Below are 19,227 nucleotides of genomic sequence, written 5' to 3'. Positions count from 1 at the left end.
AATTTTATTTACTTATAATTTAGAATAATGTTTTGTTAAAAGATTATTAAAATATTCTTGTGAATTCTTTTAATGTAAAATTGAAATAATTTCATCTATTCTATGATAGTAACAAGATTTGTGGAGAAGGAATATATTAGACAAGATGAGCTCGCATCGCAATCTCTTTTAAAATATAAAATTAAAACTTCATGTTTAAGAAACAATCATTTTTGCTCCACCATCTGCAGAATCCAATAAAATTGATACTTGTTCTTCTGAAGATATTGGTAGAGAATCTTTAAGTAACGGTTTTTCATTGGTTTTCACTGGTGTTTGGTGCTCAGATTTTAAAGTTTTCACAGCACTTTGCATAGCATCATTCCAGTTTCCCAAACTCATCCTTTTTTCACCTGAAAAAATAGGAGCTCGAGATTTGCGAGCGAGCATCACCTTACCACAGGACATAAAAACAAATAACAAGAATAGGTGCAATGATATTTTTATATCTATAATCATCTAATGATTCTCATTAACAATCTTTTTTGATATCTACACATATGTCGTTGAAAATTATGTTACATTATACGTATTAAAAGTTTTTTGTTCTCTTTATTTCTTACTTTTCAATTTATCTGATGAATCATCAAACGATGGGTCTTGAATATTTAGCATCAAGCCATTACCACTTAGATACAAACGATTTGGAGAATTTGCAATCTAAAACAAAAATTATGTTTATTACATAAGTCTGCGATAGCTTGTTGTAGACAACAAAATTTTTCTATAATTACCGTGCGGGAAATGTTTTGTGCTGCCCGAATTTTTCGTAATTTTAAGTAACCTGGATTTTGACTAAGAGCTAAACCAAGGTACACTGAAGTTAAGGATATTTCTATTAGAAAAGATGATATATATGTACAAAATTGTAATTATCTATAATTATCATATTTTTTAAAGGATATCATTTTAGCAGCTTCTGCTTCACCCTCTGCTTGAACAATTTTTTGTTGTTTCTCTTGTTTTGCTTTTTCTACAAAAAATGCAGCTCTTTGTGCCTCCTGTTGAGCAACTTGTTTAGATTCTACAGCAGCTGTATATTCTTTACCAAAACTTAATTCAGTTATTGACACATCATCTAAAACAATATTAAAATCTCGAGCACGTTCAGTTAATTCTTTTCTTACTAAATTTGACACCTGTTGCCTCTGTGTAATCAGCTGAGATGCATTAAACTTTGCAACAACTGATTTTAATACTTCATTACAAATACTTGGTAAGACCTACAACACAAATAATCGTATTTCAATGTTAATCCTATTAAAATTTCAATATTGTGACATAGAAATTAGCTCAACCTTTTCATCATAATCAAGACCTAAATGACGATACATTAAAGGTAATTGAGTTGCATCAGGACGAGACAGCACACGAAGAGAAATATTGACCATTTGTAGATCTTTGGATCCAGTAGGTGAAGATAATTTTCTAGGTCTACTTCTAATATCATAAATAATTGGCCAATGAAACCATGGAACACGAAAATGTAGACCTTCAGTTAAAATATCTTGCTGAATTCCTCCCAAACGTGAGAATATGATTGCTCTGTGACCAGCTTCCACTAAAATAATATAATCGTATTAGTACAAATTTAACTCATTTAACTTAATTTTTTTAATTAGATTTTCATAAAATTTTATGTATAAATAAACATTAATTTGTTTAATGAATTATGTAAACCAAACCTGTATACATAGATTTCCAAACACCATAACCCGTCATGCCGACTGCCGCAAGGCATGAAGCAGCAATTCCCATTCCATTAGGAGCTTTAGGCAATTTAAACTCATTCATTTTATTTTAGTATATTATTTACTAAAATCACGTTTATATATTACCACGACAACTTAGAAATTAACAATTTATAACAAATATATTGTACTTTGTTTAAGAACAAAAATGCATTTAAGAACTTCGAATGAAAAATGGAAGGCACGAGCCGGGATTCAGATCAAACAGCGGTATCAAACTTACAATTTGTGAGATAGCTATACTACACGTATAATTTATTCTCTATGAAAGTCCTGTTTTCAAGTACAAGAGAATGATTTAAAAATTATTTTCATTTATTGTACTAAAAAAGAAGCTAAATTTTCTACTGATTCTTCTAGTCTGCCTTAAAATAATTTACTTAGCAACAAAAAGTAAAAGATAATAAGGATATAAAAGACACGTACAAATTATATGTTGTATGTATAAGATAATTTTTTTTAGCTTTTATCTAAATGAATCATTTATATTACTGAATTTTGTTTAAGCATATATTAATGAAAAAAAAAAGTACTATAAAAAGATAAATGATCCATACACATATAACATTATGTATATGAATTTAGAATAACGAATGCAGTCACAAAAACATGGCGCTGTGTTATATGAGGTAATAAACTGTCGCTTAACTTTTTGACAAATATGTTGCATTTAATAACACTAATGTCAAAAATTGATTTTGTTTAGATTGCTTTGCCGGCGAAACATCAATCCTTGTACTTTCCGGAATTTATATACCTCGAGGTAATTTATTACATAATATGTAATCTTTGCTTTATTTAGATGTTATTTATGCTTTTATAAATTGATTATTTAAAATGATCTTTTAGCTCAAAAAATGTCGCCGTATCGAAACCATTCTTCATGGGAAGTACAATTTGCGAAACTCACGATGAGAAAAACCTGCGCCTTAAAAGACCTATGTCACCACATTTATCTATTTACCAAGTTCAATTAACGTCATTACTTTCAGTTTCACATCGTACAACAGGCATAATATTATCAACTTATGCTATGTTGCTTGGTTTTGGTAAAAATTATTATTCATTTTCATAAACTAAAACTAAAGATAGAAATCTGTAAAATAATTTTTGTTATAATTACAGGAACATTACTTATACCAGGTGGTATTCCTTGCCTTATAGAAATAATTACAAATTTAGGTTTGTCAGCTCCTGTTCTTTTCGTGGGGAAAACCTTAATTGCTTTTCCTGCTACATTTCATACATTCAATGGATTGCGTCACTTGGTAATAAAACTTTTTTAAAATTTACTGTTTGCACATTTATATATGCTTACTAACATAACTGTTTTTAATTAATATTTTTTGTTAATAAAATTTTGTTTACAGGCTTGGGATTTAGGAATGTTCCTCACAATTAAGGAAGTGTATAGCACTGGTTATGCAGTAACCGCATTATCAGGAATTTCTGCTCTTGCTCTTGCTGCAATATAAATTTAGATAATTGTATTGTCTTAGTATGATATAATTTATATTGAAAATTAATTGTACTATTAGATCAACGTGTTCCATCTTGTATTTTGGAAATTGGATTAAATTTATAAAAAGTCAAAATTAGTCGCTAATAGTATTTAATTTATAATGGTAAATATAAAACACAATTTACAAATGTATGAATTTATTTAAAAATTTGAATAATTATATTTTAATATAAGCAAATATGTGAATATGTCACACAAAACCTTCAAGAGATGAATCAATAAATTTTTTGTAAATTGCCATAAACCGTGCAACAAATGCTTCTAAATGGAAAATTGATTTTGATCCTTTATGCATTCTATGTTCATATTCTGCCGCAACTGTCGCAATTTCAATTTTTAATTGAAGATCACAATTTTTTATACATTCTTGTAAGAGACCTTTAAATATTAAATCACATGGTATCGCGTGCGTCAATAATTCATAGAGTCTGCTTCTTATTGCAAGAAGCTTTTTTGGACTTTGTTCGCTGACCATCATACTTGCTGTATTACGAATATATACTTGCCAGTCTGGTTCTGTAATATTTTGATTTGCAGTAAATGGATATCTAAAAATAAAAGAATAAATTGCTACATTGGTTTAATTAAATGCATTAATTTAAACCAAATCTATGAATATACTTACTGTTCAACTTTACAAGCTTCGAGCATTAATATTGCTCGTCTGAGATTTCTACCACTAGTCTCAGCCAATCTTTTGGCCAGTTCATCAGGCAAAGTTAAACCTTCACGTTTACAAATTAAATGCAAAATATTCTTTATATCCGATATTGATGGTGCTGGAACTCTAATCCCTAAGCACCTTGATCTAATGGCTGGCAAGACGCGTGATGTTGAATTTGCGCAAAGTATTAATCTACATGTAGCAACATATTTCTCCATTGTTCTTCGAAGAGCATGTTGTGCATCTTTTGTAAGCTGATCCACATTAGTTAATAATACCACTAATAAAAAATTATTGTTATTAATAAATGCAAAGGAATTAAATAATGTTTAATGAATTTACCTTTAAATTCTTTTTGCCCACTTGGATCAATTTGATGAGTTTGTGCTGTTGTTTTTACCAAGTCCATTACTACTACCCTATCGTGTATACCAACATCACTTGGATTTACTTCAATATGATAATTGCTACTTATTGTTGTTATCTCTAGTTTCTTCTTGGAAGGAGTCTGAAACCATAAATTTATTATTTTCAAAATTAAATTAAATATGTAAAAATATAACTTACCTCAAATGTCATAGTTTCCATTCTCAATCTATCAATTCCACAACCATATAATTCTCTTATAATACACATTATACGAGTTTTTTTTCCTGCTCCTGATGGTCCATAAACTAATAAATGTGGAAAATCTCCTTTTTGTATCTACAATCACAATACAAATATTGAAATTTTTTTATATTTAATGACATTGCAAGTGAAACAAAAACCATACTTTCAATATAACCTATTATCTAATTTAGTATTTATATAACTCATTTAACTATATTTTAGAATAATATTACCATGTTTTTCAAATATTCCGCTTGTTCTTTATGATAATCTAACTTTCCAAGTGATGTTGGACGATATTTATCCACCCAGAGACTCATATTTGTTTGAGAAGTGTGCAAAACAATTGTTGTTATTTTGAATACTACTTAATTTGACGTAGTAAATTAAATATGTTACAAGAATAATTACATTTCAAACATTTATATCATTTAGTAATAATTTTTTCTTTTACTTATCTACGTGCATATAATTCTGAAATAAGGATTCACGATGCCAGTGTTTCTATTCCTACAAAGTAATAAATTCAAAAGCGCGCGAAATGTGAGTTATTACTATAGTTATGCCGATTGATTTATATTTGTATTTTCATTTTCATATACATTAGGTGATTTTTTTTATGACACTAAAATATCAATAACAATATTACTTTAATTTTTTATTTAAATTTTAATTTTTATTTGTGTATTTTATTATACAATATATGTTTGTTTTTAATAAAAAATTAACACACTTTGGTAGACACATTATAAAAGAAACAGATTAATATTATCGACAATGAAATAATTACATACAACAAGAGTATGTAGATTTTGTAAAAATGAAATTACATATGAAATAAACTTATACATAATATTATACTTAAAAGATCAGTACTAATAATGGCAGTGTGAAGATGATATTCAATAATAATAAAATATATAATCAGCGCAGATTGTAATTTTGCAAAATGAAATGAAATTTTCAAAATACAATCAGATTTTTTACGAAAAATAAGTTTGCTTGATATATAGAATAAACTCAGTTATGGAATGAGATTTAAACAATAAATTCTTAAATATTTAAAAATTATTATACTTCAACAGAAGGTAGAATAGAATGTTTCAGACTTTGTTATCACATGCTTTCAACGATATGTACAAGATACACAATATGCGTGTGTGTACTACATTAATATTTTAAGTGCACCAATATGTAAATGCTTTTAATTTACGGAATCATTTTGATTGTAGAAAATATATAATCTTATGTCAGACAATAATTCCATGAAATTTGTAACAATTTATAAGTACGTTTACTTAAATTATATCATGCAAACAGGTCACATGATTTATAATTGTAATACTTTGGATAAATGTATTGTCCAATATTTTTTTATCTTGGATATATACAAATAATGTTTAAGACTATTAATACGATTTATACTTATTACTTAAACTTGTTCAAAATTATATGGCCAATAGATAAGAAGAATTAGTGTATACATGAACAATACGAAAGTAAAATATCTTATTCACTTACACTGATTCTACTAGAAGTGCAAACTGCACGTGTAATCCTATACGAAATATTTAATCGTTTACTGTATTAAAAATAAAAAATATTATGTTCAATATCTCAAAGTATATCGAATAATATACGTTTATACCCAAACACCATGTGGATTTTTACTCGTAGGTACCGCAGTTTCCAATTGTCTTGGCGAACCTATCATTTTACGCGTACTACCAGGTTTATGAGTGCCTATATGGAGAATGGAATAAATTAATTAACATTTTCAACTATATTTGAATTTAAGTATACAAATACCTTCAAATAATGATTTGACTTGTTCGTCTTGACAAGCAACAGCAAGACTTTGTAAATTAGCTTCTTTCATATCTGTTACTAATCGTTCTACTTGTAATTTTTTTTCAACAATCGCTGACTCTAAACTTACTACTTCCAATTTTAATGTTTCCGCACACTGAGAAGCTAATTCAGCAGAACGTTTAGCTTGTTCTACTTCATTTTGAAGATGCTCAACTTCGGTAATAATTTTACGTTCCATTATTTGTCTTTCGTCTGTTTCACGACTTATATTATGCTGTTCTATTGCAAGTTCTTCCATAACTAATCTGCAATGAAAATAATTAATTTTGTCCTTCTACAAATCAAAAAATTTAACGATATTTCTAATATTTTACCTGATTTTATTTTTACACTGAAGTAATTCTGTTTCACAATTTGCAAGTTTTGATCTCAGCAAAGTAATTTCTGACTTTAATGTTTTTTCTTGTTGTCTAACTATTTCACTTTCTTCTTCAACATGTGCTAGTTCTTTTAACTGTAAAACCAATAAATATTGTTACAATTATGATACTAATACAAAGTATTTTATAAACTTAAATATTTTATAACATGAAGTATTAATACATACCTGTTCTTCGATAAGACGTCCAGTAGCTTCCATACGATTTACTTCCTGAGAAATAAAATCCATTTGATGCATTTGTTCTCTATTTTTAGTTTCCCAATACAATATTTCAGCATCAAACTATAGATAAATAATAAAATATATATTTATGTATATATTTGTAAAACTTTTTCATGTGTGATTAAATATACAAAATTATAAAATTCATACTTTAGTAAGATCTGCTTGCTGCGCATTAATAGTATCACGTTGCTTATTGACTAGTCTAATAAGTTCAACATAGCGTTGAGTGTAAGCAACTGTAACCATATTCTGAGCTTGACCAGATAATTGGTTTATGGATTGAGTTTGTCCTTTTGTATCTTGAAATTCCTAAACATACAAAAAAGATTAAGAGCATTAATTGCAATAACTGTATTATCATGTTGTATCTACATGAAAATATTGTTCTAGCTATTTGTGTATATATTTCATATTTAAAAAATATCTTGTCTGTAGAACCTGAATAAGATTTCTCTTTAGTTTGACAGAATTACTGGAAGATGGTTGATCTTCTTTATGTACATGAGGACTTCCAATATTTGTATTAGATTGAAACTGTGATCTTCCAGGACTATTTAAGTTAGGTGGTGGAGGATCTCTGTATGGGGGTAAAGTTCTTAAAGGTGGTGAAGCTGGACCTGGAGGATCCCTATATGGGGGAACTTCACGCACTTTCTTTTGTGATAAATGTGTGTTACTTTCGCTGCTACTAGCACGGGTAGGAGACTGAGCTGGTTTTTGTATATTTTTTCTTATATTCAATTCCTTATTTTTTAAATGCAATGTAGGTTGAACTATGGCAACATTTTCCATTTGAATCTAGAATATACATATAAAATATAATAAAATATCAGAGAGAATTAACTGTGAAAATGTATAATTTAAATATTGTTTACTTCTGTGTTATTTTCCATAACATGTCCATGTAATCCTCCAAACGTTAATGATTTTCTGATGTCACGATTTCTATCAAGACAACCTTGTAAATCATCAAGTTCAGAATTTGGGGTTGGGGCATTCTTAGTGTCATCTTGTCCACTATTACTTGTGATATGTTCTGAACTCATCAGGCCATTTGATCTTGTGCCATGATTTAAACGAGATCCCAATGAACTAGATGCCTTATTATTTTCTGGGGTAGAACGTCTTAATATTAACTGAACTTCTGAAGAATATTCTCCCCATTTCATCAGAATCTTAGAAAGATAAATTACATCATTGTGAGTTCTATATTAAATTATCAGTTATTATTTGAAAATTAAACGTGTTAATACCTTTAAAGGATTTTCATATGGAGCTAAAAGACGTTCGTTAGTTCTCCACCTTTCTATTAAAGTAAATCTACCTGTTTGGCCCGTTGCATGGGCAAGAGCATATACTACATCCTGAAAGTTAAATTCTATTACACTGTAGAATTTAGCGTTTAAAGTTGTGAAAATTGCATCATCCAAATAATTGTAATATTTAAAGAAAACATTGTTAACCTGACATGTAGTCGTTTCTGTAACACCACATACAATACGTTGTATTCCTTCTACCCATACTTTCAGCTCCATAACGTCACCAATTTAGGATCTCAAAATTAAACTTTTGCATCGCAAAATTTTATTCCTGAAAAATGATAAGCCATCTGTATAATTATCGTTATCATTAGAGTGGATATTTTGTGCATTAAAAAAAAATCAATAATCATATGCATTTACAGATAATTATTATCAAGCTTCATAAACACGTTCGATAATTATTAGCAAGCTAAATAAACATGTTCGATAAAACTTAAATATCGCAATAATCCGTTGGCTATAACCTTAACTATGTAATTATTAAAATAACAGATTACGTCCATGTTAATGCAAAAGATAGGTAAACGCTTTTCTCTGAATTTGTTAGCAGTTTGACTTCATTATTTAACAATTAATAATTAATTGATATGTACCTTTGTTAGACAAATGCATTTCTTTCAGATGTTGCAACTCCTTAGCAATTTATAATATTTGATATTATAATAATAAAAGAAATTTGATAAGGGATATTCAGCAATCGAAAGTTCCACAAGAGGGAGCTGAAAACATTAGCACAGAAATGAATTATTCCTTTCGAATTACGATCTATTCAACTTGAGCTTAAGAACGTGGTTTTCTTCGTTCAATGTTTGTTATTGACACGTGACGAATTTTGTATGATTAAATTTTTATATTTTTGTATTTCAAACATAATACATACAAAATGCCGAAAGTGCGTACGCAAAAAACAACTCGTGTTCATAAAGAAGTCCAGAAACAGGGTAATATTCTCTATGAGATAGATATATTTCTTTTTACAATGTAACAAATTTCTCCTATGATAAATGTAATGTGTACTAATCTTTCAGGAATTTTATTTAATACGGACATTGGACAGCATATTTTAAAAAATCCGCTTGTTATTCAAAGTATGGTTGAAAAGGCTGCAGTTAGACCAACAGATGTTGTATTAGAAATAGGTCCAGGTACTGGTAATATGACAGTAAAATTACTGGACAAAGCTAAGAAAGTAATAGCATGTGAATTGGATACTAGAATGGTAGCCGAGTTACAGAAACGTGTACAAGGTACACCTTATCAGTCAAAATTGCAAATCATGATAGGTGATATTTTAAAGACAGATTTACCATTTTTTGATTTATGCGTTGCCAATATACCATATCAAATATCATCACCTTTAGTATTCAAATTACTTTTACACAGGCCATTGTTCAGGTATGTTCATTTTGTTTAAAAATTTGTTTATTACTATTTAAGAATTATACATTTTTAACATACAGGAAATCTAAGCAGAAACAGGCTTGATTAGCACATTATTTTCTGCAGATGTGCCGTGCTTATGTTTCAAAGAGAATTTGCTGAACGTTTAGTAGCAAAACCAGGGGATAAATTATATTGTCGTTTAAGTATAAATACGCAGTTGTTAGCACGAGTGGACTTGCTTATGAAAGTAGGGAAAAATAATTTTAGACCACCACCAAAAGTTGAATCAAATGTAGTTCGAATAGAACCACGCAATCCACCACCTCCAATTAATTATCAAGAGTGGGATGGTTTAACACGAATTGCATTTGTTCGAAAAAATAAAACTCTTTCAGCAGTATTTAAACAAACCACAGTCTTAACAATGTTAGAAAAAAATTACAAGCTTCATTGTAGCTTAAATAATAAGGTAACCATTGATATAACAAGTACACAAGAATATTGGTTCAAATGTTAACAAATTTTTCATTTTATGATTTAGGAACTTCCCGAGGGATTTTACATCAAGGATATGGTAAATGATATTTTGCAAAAAGCAGATGCTGAAAATAAACGTGCAAGAACTATGGATATAGATGATTTTATCAGGTATAATGGTTTTATGAACTATTTTAATAATTATGATTAACTTTGTAAGATTAATTTTATATTAAAATTTTTAGCCTTTTACATGCGTTTAACGCGCAAGGAGTGCATTTTACATAATTTAAAATATGAAAAATGTGAAAAAGCTGTGTATATGGTGTAAAAAAAAATATAATTTTTTGAATAATTTGAAAGCATGATTTTTATCCTCTCACGTTTCATACATTAGAAGTGTACAGTACTTCAAAAAAAAAAAAGAAAGAAAAAGAACCAATATTATCAGTTATAAACTAATTATTTTATGATTTATATATAACATGTATAATTTTACATATAGCATTTCTAAATCTACATACTTTACAAAAAATTAGGGTCTTAATTAAATTATTAGCTCATAACGTAGAGATGTATTTACAAATATTCTTTGGGAATCAAAATTGAAGGGAATTGTAACAAAATTTGTTGTACCTTTATGAAAATAATGGCGATATATGTGTGTGTATAGAATGTTTTGTTTCTTTCTTATATTATTCAAAATTTAACATAAAAATTAACATCTTAAATTTAGTTCTATTGTAAACAATTTATACAGTAGAAAAAATTATAAATAAAATCTATGACTTTACGTCAGTATTTTATACACAGTTTTGTAACACATGTGGAAGTTGTTTCTTTATTTAGAAATAAAGAAATGAAACAATTTCTTAATTTTCTTATAAAATGCAGTATGTTTTCGCCATGTTGCATTTCTACTCCCTTAAAATTGTAAAGAAATATTCATAAATCAATATTGGAAATTATGAATTCATCATGCTTTGTCGTTGTTGTATTTTATGTGCACATAATTGCTTAAATTCGTTAGAAATTTTCAATCAAGTAGTAAAATTGTTCGTTAAATAATTTCAATTGAACCTAGTAATATCATTCTGAATTTAAGCCAATTAATCAAATGCATAGTTATTTTTATCGATTTTGATTTGACGTTACCCTGAGAATCTTCTGTAACCCCTTCCAAATTTTGTAGGAGTTGCACACATTTATATCCTTTTGTAATCGAATTATTTTTCGAATCGGAATGTTTCAATGTTATGTATTTCAATTTCAAGCAGGATGTCGTCGGGTTAGTCGTGATCGATTTGATGAACTATGTGTTCTACTACTAGATCGTCTTCTTTTTTTACTCTTGTGCTTATCTTTATGTTTCGATTTCTTTTTGTGTGTATATGATTTATTTGAGTAATTACTGCATTGACTATGCGATCTAAAGTCTTCATCGGAATCTGAACTACTTACAATTACTTCTCTCGCCTTACATTTAAATTCAGATTTAAATTCACGGTTTTTTTTTAATACCTCTCTGGTTATCCAAGTGCTATCATTATCACTCAGATGTCGTTGAGATTCTCGGCGCCTAGAGCTATCTCTTTTTTCTTTTCGAGAATCGTAAGAAGATGCACTACTACTTCTAGATTCAGATTGTCGATCACTCTTGTATCTTGATTCTTTTCGATGAGACTGCTTTGTATCTGATACTTGTCTTGCTTTACCTCTTGTTCTAATTACTCTTTCACTTCTACCTGTATCAAAATCACTCGAACTAGTGGCGTATTTTCTTTTAGATTTTCGTGATGTGCGAGATTTTACATTTTTCATAATTTCATCTGAATCACTACTACTGTTACTACTGAATGACTCATCATCCGAATATCGAGTTTCTTTCTTAATTAAATCTTTACGAACCCGTACAGTAGAATATTGCGAATTTCTTGATTTTTTTTCATCCGTCGGTTTTGATTCGATTTCGCGAGAACTGCTGTCACTACTACTACTACTTAATCTTCTTTTTGACGTTCGTTGAGTTCTTTTAGTTCCCTTTTTTCTAACGTCACTTTCGCCTGAACTAGATAAGTTTCTATTCGTTCGATTGCGGACTCTTGTTTCTACTGACCGGTTACGCTTTTTAGCGCTGCTCCTTTTCGTACGTTTTCTAGTGTAATTTTGATACTTTCGGAAAATGTAATCACTATCTGAATTGGAATCACTTTCATTAGACGATGATGCCAATGTTCGTTTCTTAATGTTATGAGACGTACTGGGTTGGACAATATCTTCGTATGAAGCAGAGCACGTTGGAGCTCTGATAATAACATTAAATTATCATAAACTTAATTTTTATTGAAATCAAGTATTTTGAAATAAAATAATCTTACTTACTGAGTGTTATCATTTGATACATGGGAAATATTTATTTCCTCAGGATCAGATGAAAGTAATTCTATAATTTCCGGTGTTCTTTCATGACGAGGTTTCACATAACCAATTACTTCACAATCATTATCTGACACGGAGGAATCAGAAGAAATAGTCAATACATCTGGTACATTATATGGAATATCTAACTGGAACGTTTGTGCTACAGTACTTGGACCTGATTAAAAAAAATGTTCCACGATTTTAATTTCATGTAATTTGACGACGTGAGATAGCAAAAAAAAAAAAAGAAAAAAAAAGAAAAAAGAAAAAAATAAATGGTTTTACCAGGCATATTAATTGTATGTGGTCCTACACTAGGCATGTCTGTGTTTGTTCTAAGATCAATTGCTTCCTCTAGAACTCGAATGTCAGAATCATCAGAACTAGTGCTAGTACTGCTAGATGTAGGTGATAAAATATTTGCTACATATTCATTTGATAATCCTGTAATGGATATCAATAACTTTAGAAAAAAAAGTATTAAGTATAGCGCATGATATACAAGTAATATGGATTGTATCATATACCTTGTGGTAAATAAGTTACAGATTGATCATAGCCAATTAAATCAAAATTTGTTCGGGCATAATTAAGTAATTCATGTACAAAATGGTCCGTATATGCGGCGAAATGAGGGCGTACTAACTCTCGAAATTCTGGACTTCTGATATCATACTGACAAAGAGCATCCAATATAACTCTTAATACATACGCAACATGTGAAGCATTGTTATTAAGTAATACTTGTAATTCTCTATTTAACCATGGTATAAGTCGATTTAATTCCCTCGGTTCTCTCCTGTAGATGAAATAAGAATATTGACTTGTTTAATCAAGTTTATAATAATTCGCAAATTAATAACGTATAAACAACTTACCGATAAAAATCAGCACTACATTCACGAAAACGGCCAAATACATCTGGCAATGCAGTAGCCCAAATTCCATGCCTGTAAATCGTACGACGATAATCAGTTGGATTTACGCGTCTACGTATACGCTCTCCTATTGGAACTTGTGGTGCTATACTTGGTAACTGTTCTCTTCTTGCAACTTGTTCTGGATTAAGCACTATTTCATGTGGACGTCTGTGATGTCCTGTCATTGTTGTCCTATAATGATTCCATTTTTTTGTTTCTGAAGTTATTAGATATTTAATATTGAACATTAATCTAAGATTAAAGTTATGATACCTATAGTGGAAACGATGTGTGCCAGTATCCATGTGACCCAATTCAAAAAGGTCAAAAGTAGCCAATTCTCTAGGTACATGATACTGGTCATAATCTTCTTCTGACCTAACATTGTGTATGATCGATTTGAATGTTTGCTTACACAATGGACATTCAGTTTTTATTTTCGACCATTGAAGCAAACAAGTGAAACAAAATTGATGAAGGCAACTATCAGTGAATGAGGTATTCACTAATTTGCCCAAACAAATGCTACAATTTGGTGGAGGTGACACTGCACCATCACTCCGATCGCTACTATCTGGGTTTTGTACAGGTGCCTCTGATTTAATAGATTCCTCTACACCTGTGGTAGAATCTTTTACTTCTAGCGGGCCTTCCATTATAGATTAATATATTTGTCCATTTATTAAAAGGAACTATCCTGAAATATATTGAATCGATAATTCAACAAAGTTCAACAAAATTAATATTAATATATTTGTACAAAATTTTATTTTATCTTAATAGATAATATGTATTAATTAAATGTACGCATCATGAAATAAAATTCGTAAACTATATGTTAATTTTATTAACAATATTATATAATTATCAATTAATCTAGAAGTGATTTAGGAACGACATCAGTATTTTATTATTAAATCTCAAAAATATTTACTAAATAGAATAAGTTGTTTGGAATATTCGTATAAATAATTTCATTCAATGGTACAAAAATTTAATAATTAACAAACGTACATAAACACTATTACGTCAATGTCTGTTCATAAGTTCGTTAAAAAATATCAAGACAGACCACTTTTCCTTGAAATTTACTATAAAAAAAAAAAAAAAAAAAAAAAAAAAAAAAAAAAAAAAAAAAAAAAAAAAAAAAAAGATTATGATGAGCTTGCATAGATTATTAAATACATATTTTCATCGAAACAAAAAAACGGAAAAAAAGAATAATAAAAAAAATATGTCGCATAGAAAACAAAGAGGCGTCATAAAGTTTTTTTATAATCGGTATGTTTCCATTTCGTGTTATTGATTATCGATGTCAATGTTTTTTCTCTTTTTGCTTCTTTTTTCAAAAATCATACAGTCGTGTGCGTGCGATTTGTTACCTTCTGGAAACGGGAAGGAAATTCTAATACCGGCGTTTGCGATACGAAAAATAATTAGTAACTCCGACGAAGCTATCTTCTCTCGGGAACGATACTCTTACAGCAACCCATGATCGCAGAACGGAAACTGATATAGCGTAATGCTATGAATGAGATAGATATTAAACCGAAGGATTATTGTCATCAGTGATACCTTCTTAAAAAAAAATTCCTAGCATCACGAAGCAGCGGATAGCATGCGCCTTGGCTGAAATCGTATTTACTTGCTTGAATTTCACTCCCGATGTCTCGATCTATTGACATTAAAACATGTATTACTTACTGTCCGACTCTATAATGTGAGAATAAATAACGAACATCAGTGTGAATTTTTCTTAATTTGCTACAATTGTATTGACTAACTTAATGCCAGTGAGAATGAGCAATGCCAACATTTCAATATTATCTCCAGACCAATTTATTTGTTGCACAAGAAAGCTTGAACATGTTTCATCTCTGTATTTTCGCTTTAATTTGATTATAATTATGTACGTAGGTTGCTTGAGATGGTGCAAACGATATTTTTGTCAGTTGCATTATAATATCTTTACGTTGCTTTTGAAAAACCGAATGGTACAACACAAGCACACTTTTTTATATATTCTCATATTTATCGTACACTTGTAACGAGTTACGTACATATATAATTTATTAGATTACGTTTGTACAAAATCAAATATAGTTTCTCAGTATTAGTATTTCTCAATATAATTTATCACTGTTGTATCGTATTCGACCAAGTAAAATTTATACTTTCAACGATAGATAAGAAAGACAAATTAAGTATAACTTTTTGTCTGGACTCGCAAGAAACTTGCATACATCATTGCATGCCGAAACGTTTATCGTTGCAAACTGTTATCAGATTAAGTATCAACTTTTAACTGAGAATGACAAAAGAAAAGATACACTTTGTGTAATTTATACCGTGTAATACTTTACGATTACATAATTCAATGAAAAACATAAATTAAGCCAATGAAAAACATAAATCAAGCCCTGTTAAATTGTTCCGAGCGTCTTACTAAGAAAGACATCTATTCGAAGTATCGTAGTTACTTCATTATTGATATTAATGATATTCAATAGACCAATGAAACAAAATGACGTTTGAAAGAATGCACTCTTATGAATATCTTGATAAAATTAGTTATTCTTTTGGTACAAATTGTAATGTCACTGTAACTATTCTTTGAACTTGTTGGTAGTACCGACCGGAATTTTGCCTCGCTAACTGACCCCTATTGCCGTTTAGCTTTTGAATGAAATGCAATATGTTTATTTTAATATAACATCAACTTGATACTTCTACTTGGGATTCCTTAGAACTCAACTTGAGAATTGGTTTGATATGATCTTAAACCACAGTTAGTTGTGAAACTACACAATGATCTTTATGTTAAATGTGCAAAGATTCTGATTTCCTGAGGTAATAATTCGTTGTTACACGATATTGCAACAAGGATATTGTTTTATTTTATACTATTATAGAAACGTAATACTTTTAAAAATAATTTTTTAGGGACATAAATTGGCGACAATAACGGGTATTGCCGTTCGACGTTCAATATTAACTATAGTTATTTTTGAATTTGCATATATATATATATGCACATTATATAATATATTATATATATGAATACAAAGAAGAAATAATACAAAAGAAAGAAAATGGAGAAAGTATTAAATACATTAAATAGGAAAATAATTGCTGCAAATAAACATCAAGATATGATTAATAAATACAAAGCTATATATACTGATGAAGAACGTGTAATATTTAGTCTCAATGTTATGTTAGAATATAATATAATTCCACAAGCTTCTGGCGATATAAAGAATGCAAAGGAGTCGGAGAAATTAAGAGAAGAGGGTAATAAATTATTTGTTTCAACACCATTAAAGAATCATACATGTGTGGATGCACTAAAGTTGTATACTAAAAGTATAGCTTATGCTCCTTATCCATCTGAGCAACTTGCTTTGGCATATGCTAACAGATCTGCTATTTTATTGAAATTGCATAAATATGAATTATGTATTCAAGACATAGATAGAGCACTAGCACTCAAGTATCCAGATAATTTACGTGCTAAGCTTTACGTAAGAAAAGTTGAGTGTCTAAATGCACTGAAACATCCATGTATGGAAGATGGCATAAATGAAGCACAGTATTGGTTAGAAAAAATGTCTATAAATGATATTAATCGAAAAAAATTAAATGAAAAACTAAATTCTATAAACCACAACTTAGTATCTCAAAAGTTTAAGAAGCAAGATATTCTGAAACAACCACCGCTTCCTAAGATACAGACTCATAACAGTGAAGTTCCTTGTGCTTCTGATGCTGTAATTATAAAGTATAATGAAGAATATGGTAGACATATTATAGCTACTCGTAGAATAAGGCCTGGTGAAGTAATTGCAGTAGAAAAGCCTTACTCATTGATATTAACGCCTGATAATGTGCATACGCATTGTTCAAATTGTTTAGATGTGTCTTGGGCTAATATACCTTGTGAATACTGCACATATGCTATGTATTGTTCAGAGGAATGTAAGGCTATGGACTGGAAAAAATATCATGATGTTGAATGTGCAGTATTTCCATCTATGTTAAAGATGAATTTTGTCAAACTAGATCTGTTCAGTTTAAGGCTTACTATTCAAGCTGTGAGAGAAGCTACAAGCATGCAAGAATTACGAGAGGAGTTAAAAGAAGTTGATAATTGTGATGGTAAATAACTAGATGCATCCCTACGATGATAATATAAATGAGTATTAATTTTACAAATTTTTCAGATCCTCGCACAAAAGGTTTTTCTAAAGATGGAACCTTTCCTAGTGATAAATATAGAAGTTTATTAGGTCTTGTGACTAATACTGAGAAACGTTCAGTACAAGATCTTTTTAGAAGATCTTTAGATGCAAGCTTTATTTTATATTTTTTAGCAACAGGTACTAACATGTTTGGGAGTCCATTAAGCAAAGATTTATCTGTGTTAATAAAAAATGCTGATGTTACATTTGTTGGTGGTCTTATTCTGAGACATCAGCAGTTGATTCCTAGTAATATTCACAGTGTATGTAATTACTAAAAATACAATGCTTCATGAATTTGATGGTCATTTCTGTAATTTTCTTTTTGTCATAAACCTTTATAAATAATTATTTGCAGTTTTCTGAGGAATATGGATTAGAAGCAGTTGAACGTGGTGTTGCAGCTATGCCATTCTTCAGTTTAATTAATCACAGTTGTAATCCAAATATCTTAAGGCATTCAAGATCTGAGTATATGATTATATATGCTATGTATCCTATTAAAGAAGGTGAACAGGTATATTTAAGTAATATATAAATAGTACATTATTATATTAATGCAATGTCAGTGACAAATATTCTTTTCTTCTTTCTAAGTTATGTGATAATTATACTCAACATTATGCTATTACACCAAAAGCTGTGAGACAAAAAGAACTTTTGAAACAGTATTATTTTAAGTGCAATTGTCCAGCATGTGAAGAAGATTGGCCGCTATACTATAATCTAAAGTCTTTTAGAGTAAGTTACTTAGTAATTAAACATATTTTAGGAGATTATTTTTATACCATTACCTACTTTTGTAATTTGTTTTTTTTTTCTAGAATTTAGTTAAAAAGAAGGAAGATCGGAACAAAATTAATCATACATTAAGGAAATTTAATAGATATGTCGATATTGCGACAGAAGGAAATATTTCAGATAAACACATCCTTAACGATTTGTTAAAAATGATCGAAGTACTGTTTGAGTTGGTGCCAATGCCGTGTGAAGAAATGAATAATGTAGTAGAAACTTTGAAACGTGTCTACGATTTGAATGGCAATCGATTTGAAATTCCTGAACTCTAAGTAATGTTTTACATAATATAGAATTTATACAGAATAAAGTTTAATGTTATTTTTTATAAAAAAAAAAAAAAAAAATAAATGTACTATGAAACTATTTTTTCTTATTTTTATATCAAATATTTCTATATAGATATGTTTATGTTTAATAATATTTATTTATATCATATATTTATGTGTATTAAAAATATATTTATGTATTATATACATTTGAAGTCAGTAACAAATGTATATTTGATATCAATAACAATATATATATATGTGTGTGTGTGTGTGTGTGTGTGTGTATGTATATGTATGTATATTGATGTATAAAATTGACAGAGATA

The 19,227-nt window shown here is 29.1% G+C and overlaps 7 protein-coding genes across 10 annotated transcripts; 3 read left to right on the top strand and 4 right to left on the bottom strand.

Moving 5' to 3' along the window:
• Window positions 1-96: 96 nt before the first annotated feature.
• LOC122527052 (prohibitin-2) lies at window positions 97-2,018 on the bottom strand. The gene is made up of 6 exons (XM_043650857.1): window positions 1,725-2,018; window positions 1,338-1,600; window positions 945-1,262; window positions 774-851; window positions 603-699; window positions 97-392 (listed from the first exon to the last, which is right to left on the bottom strand). Exons 1-6 carry the CDS (start codon window positions 1,831-1,833, stop codon window positions 196-198), a joined length of 1,062 nt encoding a protein of 353 aa, XP_043506792.1. The 5' UTR covers window positions 1,834-2,018; the 3' UTR covers window positions 97-195.
• Window positions 2,019-2,277: 259 nt separating this feature from the next.
• On the top strand, window positions 2,278-3,385 carry LOC122527062 (succinate dehydrogenase cytochrome b560 subunit, mitochondrial-like). The gene is made up of 5 exons (XM_043650883.1): window positions 2,278-2,419; window positions 2,497-2,553; window positions 2,640-2,839; window positions 2,916-3,058; window positions 3,161-3,385. Exons 1-5 carry the CDS (start codon window positions 2,400-2,402, stop codon window positions 3,263-3,265), a joined length of 525 nt encoding a protein of 174 aa, XP_043506818.1. The 5' UTR covers window positions 2,278-2,399; the 3' UTR covers window positions 3,266-3,385.
• Window positions 3,386-3,432: 47 nt separating this feature from the next.
• Window positions 3,433-5,155, bottom strand: LOC122527046 (replication factor C subunit 3). Its single transcript, XM_043650843.1, has 5 exons — window positions 4,822-5,155; window positions 4,544-4,681; window positions 4,319-4,484; window positions 3,938-4,256; window positions 3,433-3,860 (listed from the first exon to the last, which is right to left on the bottom strand). Exons 1-5 carry the CDS (start codon window positions 4,906-4,908, stop codon window positions 3,503-3,505), a joined length of 1,068 nt encoding a protein of 355 aa, XP_043506778.1. The 5' UTR covers window positions 4,909-5,155; the 3' UTR covers window positions 3,433-3,502.
• Window positions 5,156-5,646: 491 nt separating this feature from the next.
• Window positions 5,647-9,105, bottom strand: LOC122527016 (ras association domain-containing protein 8). Of its 3 annotated transcripts, none has more exons than XM_043650795.1 (10): window positions 8,983-9,105; window positions 8,531-8,657; window positions 8,321-8,431; window positions 7,943-8,242; window positions 7,506-7,865; window positions 7,215-7,376; window positions 7,008-7,124; window positions 6,775-6,914; window positions 6,398-6,705; window positions 5,647-6,331 (listed from the first exon to the last, which is right to left on the bottom strand). In XM_043650795.1, the coding sequence occupies exons 2-10, from the start codon at window positions 8,600-8,602 to the stop codon at window positions 6,231-6,233; spliced, it is 1,671 nt and encodes a 556-aa protein (XP_043506730.1). In that variant the 5' UTR covers window positions 8,603-8,657; window positions 8,983-9,105; the 3' UTR covers window positions 5,647-6,230. The 3 variants fall into 3 exon arrangements, with proteins under 3 accessions (XP_043506730.1, XP_043506745.1, XP_043506738.1); XM_043650810.1 differs by having other exon boundaries at window positions 7,719-7,865; XM_043650803.1 differs by lacking the exon at window positions 8,983-9,105 and adding an exon at window positions 8,750-8,879.
• A 36-nt stretch (window positions 9,106-9,141) lies between these two features.
• On the top strand, window positions 9,142-10,606 carry LOC122527058 (probable dimethyladenosine transferase). The gene is made up of 5 exons (XM_043650870.1): window positions 9,142-9,330; window positions 9,418-9,784; window positions 9,896-10,241; window positions 10,314-10,420; window positions 10,495-10,606. The coding sequence occupies exons 1-5, from the start codon at window positions 9,273-9,275 to the stop codon at window positions 10,535-10,537; spliced, it is 921 nt and encodes a 306-aa protein (XP_043506805.1). The 5' UTR covers window positions 9,142-9,272; the 3' UTR covers window positions 10,538-10,606.
• Window positions 10,607-10,699: 93 nt separating this feature from the next.
• LOC122527003 (E3 ubiquitin-protein ligase Topors-like) lies at window positions 10,700-15,144 on the bottom strand. 2 transcript variants are annotated; one of them, XM_043650766.1, is made up of 8 exons: window positions 14,973-15,144; window positions 14,605-14,681; window positions 13,864-14,287; window positions 13,549-13,782; window positions 13,198-13,469; window positions 12,956-13,114; window positions 12,632-12,845; window positions 10,700-12,554 (listed from the first exon to the last, which is right to left on the bottom strand). In XM_043650766.1, exons 3-8 carry the CDS (start codon window positions 14,244-14,246, stop codon window positions 11,519-11,521), a joined length of 2,298 nt encoding a protein of 765 aa, XP_043506701.1. In that variant the 5' UTR covers window positions 14,247-14,287; window positions 14,605-14,681; window positions 14,973-15,144; the 3' UTR covers window positions 10,700-11,518. The 2 variants fall into 2 exon arrangements, with proteins under 2 accessions (XP_043506701.1, XP_043506692.1); XM_043650757.1 differs by lacking the exon at window positions 14,605-14,681 and having other exon boundaries at window positions 14,973-15,143.
• A 580-nt stretch (window positions 15,145-15,724) lies between these two features.
• On the top strand, window positions 15,725-18,995 carry LOC122527012 (SET and MYND domain-containing protein 4-like). The gene is made up of 6 exons (XM_043650780.1): window positions 15,725-16,440; window positions 16,534-17,748; window positions 17,814-18,094; window positions 18,190-18,348; window positions 18,429-18,572; window positions 18,656-18,995. Exons 2-6 carry the CDS (start codon window positions 16,683-16,685, stop codon window positions 18,899-18,901), a joined length of 1,896 nt encoding a protein of 631 aa, XP_043506715.1. The 5' UTR covers window positions 15,725-16,440; window positions 16,534-16,682; the 3' UTR covers window positions 18,902-18,995.
• Window positions 18,996-19,227: the final 232 nt, after the last annotated feature.

This window comes from Frieseomelitta varia, unplaced genomic scaffold, assembly GCF_011392965.1.
Source record: "Frieseomelitta varia isolate USP_RPSP 00005682 unplaced genomic scaffold, Fvar_1.2 scaffold_1022, whole genome shotgun sequence".
Lineage (NCBI taxonomy): Eukaryota > Metazoa > Arthropoda > Insecta > Hymenoptera > Apidae > Frieseomelitta > Frieseomelitta varia.
Note: the sequence above shows the minus strand (reverse complement) of the source record. Positions and strands in the feature narration are given on the sequence as shown.

What these genes read in the sequence shown, in the direction of transcription:
- LOC122527052 (XM_043650857.1), bottom strand. Translation starts at nt 1,833, where the DNA reads ATGAATGAGTTTAAATTGCCTAAAGCTCCTAATGGAATGGGAATTGCT. An exon ending in TTGGAAATCTATGTATACAG is followed by an intron (nt 1,601 to 1,724) that starts GTTTGGTTTACA and finishes ATATTATTTTAG; the next exon opens with TGGAAGCTGGTCACAGAGCA. An exon ending in GTCTTGATTATGATGAAAAG is followed by an intron (nt 1,263 to 1,337) that starts GTTGAGCTAATT and finishes TTTGTGTTGTAG; the next exon opens with GTCTTACCAAGTATTTGTAA.
- LOC122527062 (XM_043650883.1), top strand. Translation starts at nt 2,400, where the DNA reads ATGGCGCTGTGTTATATGAG. An exon ending in CGGAATTTATATACCTCGAG is followed by an intron (nt 2,554 to 2,639) that starts GTAATTTATTAC and finishes ATGATCTTTTAG; the next exon opens with CTCAAAAAATGTCGCCGTAT. An exon ending in TCAATGGATTGCGTCACTTG is followed by an intron (nt 3,059 to 3,160) that starts GTAATAAAACTT and finishes TTTTGTTTACAG; the next exon opens with GCTTGGGATTTAGGAATGTT.
- LOC122527046 (XM_043650843.1), bottom strand. Translation starts at nt 4,908, where the DNA reads ATGAGTCTCTGGGTGGATAAATATCGTCCAACATCACTTGGAAAGTTA. An exon ending in TGGGCAAAAAGAATTTAAAG is followed by an intron (nt 4,257 to 4,318) that starts GTAAATTCATTA and finishes ATTTTTTATTAG; the next exon opens with TGGTATTATTAACTAATGTG. An exon ending in GAAGCTTGTAAAGTTGAACA is followed by an intron (nt 3,861 to 3,937) that starts GTAAGTATATTC and finishes TTTTATTTTTAG; the next exon opens with ATATCCATTTACTGCAAATC.
- LOC122527016 (XM_043650795.1), bottom strand. Translation starts at nt 8,602, where the DNA reads ATGGAGCTGAAAGTATGGGTAGAAGGAATACAACGTATTGTATGTGGT. An exon ending in CATATGAAAATCCTTTAAAG is followed by an intron (nt 8,243 to 8,320) that starts GTATTAACACGT and finishes TATCTTTCTAAG; the next exon opens with ATTCTGATGAAATGGGGAGA. An exon ending in AGCAAGCAGATCTTACTAAA is followed by an intron (nt 7,125 to 7,214) that starts GTATGAATTTTA and finishes ATTTATCTATAG; the next exon opens with TTTGATGCTGAAATATTGTA.
- LOC122527058 (XM_043650870.1), top strand. Translation starts at nt 9,273, where the DNA reads ATGCCGAAAGTGCGTACGCAAAAAACAACTCGTGTTCATAAAGAAGTC. An exon ending in TTACACAGGCCATTGTTCAG is followed by an intron (nt 9,785 to 9,895) that starts GTATGTTCATTT and finishes TATTTTCTGCAG; the next exon opens with ATGTGCCGTGCTTATGTTTC. An exon ending in ATTGTAGCTTAAATAATAAG is followed by an intron (nt 10,242 to 10,313) that starts GTAACCATTGAT and finishes TTTATGATTTAG; the next exon opens with GAACTTCCCGAGGGATTTTA.
- LOC122527003 (XM_043650766.1), bottom strand. Translation starts at nt 14,246, where the DNA reads ATGGAAGGCCCGCTAGAAGTAAAAGATTCTACCACAGGTGTAGAGGAA. An exon ending in ACACATCGTTTCCACTATAG is followed by an intron (nt 13,783 to 13,863) that starts GTATCATAACTT and finishes GAATCATTATAG; the next exon opens with GACAACAATGACAGGACATC. An exon ending in TGTAGTGCTGATTTTTATCG is followed by an intron (nt 13,470 to 13,548) that starts GTAAGTTGTTTA and finishes TTTCATCTACAG; the next exon opens with GAGAGAACCGAGGGAATTAA.
- LOC122527012 (XM_043650780.1), top strand. Translation starts at nt 16,683, where the DNA reads ATGGAGAAAGTATTAAATACATTAAATAGGAAAATAATTGCTGCAAAT. An exon ending in CTATTAAAGAAGGTGAACAG is followed by an intron (nt 18,349 to 18,428) that starts GTATATTTAAGT and finishes CTTCTTTCTAAG; the next exon opens with TTATGTGATAATTATACTCA. An exon ending in ATAATCTAAAGTCTTTTAGA is followed by an intron (nt 18,573 to 18,655) that starts GTAAGTTACTTA and finishes TTTTTTTTCTAG; the next exon opens with AATTTAGTTAAAAAGAAGGA.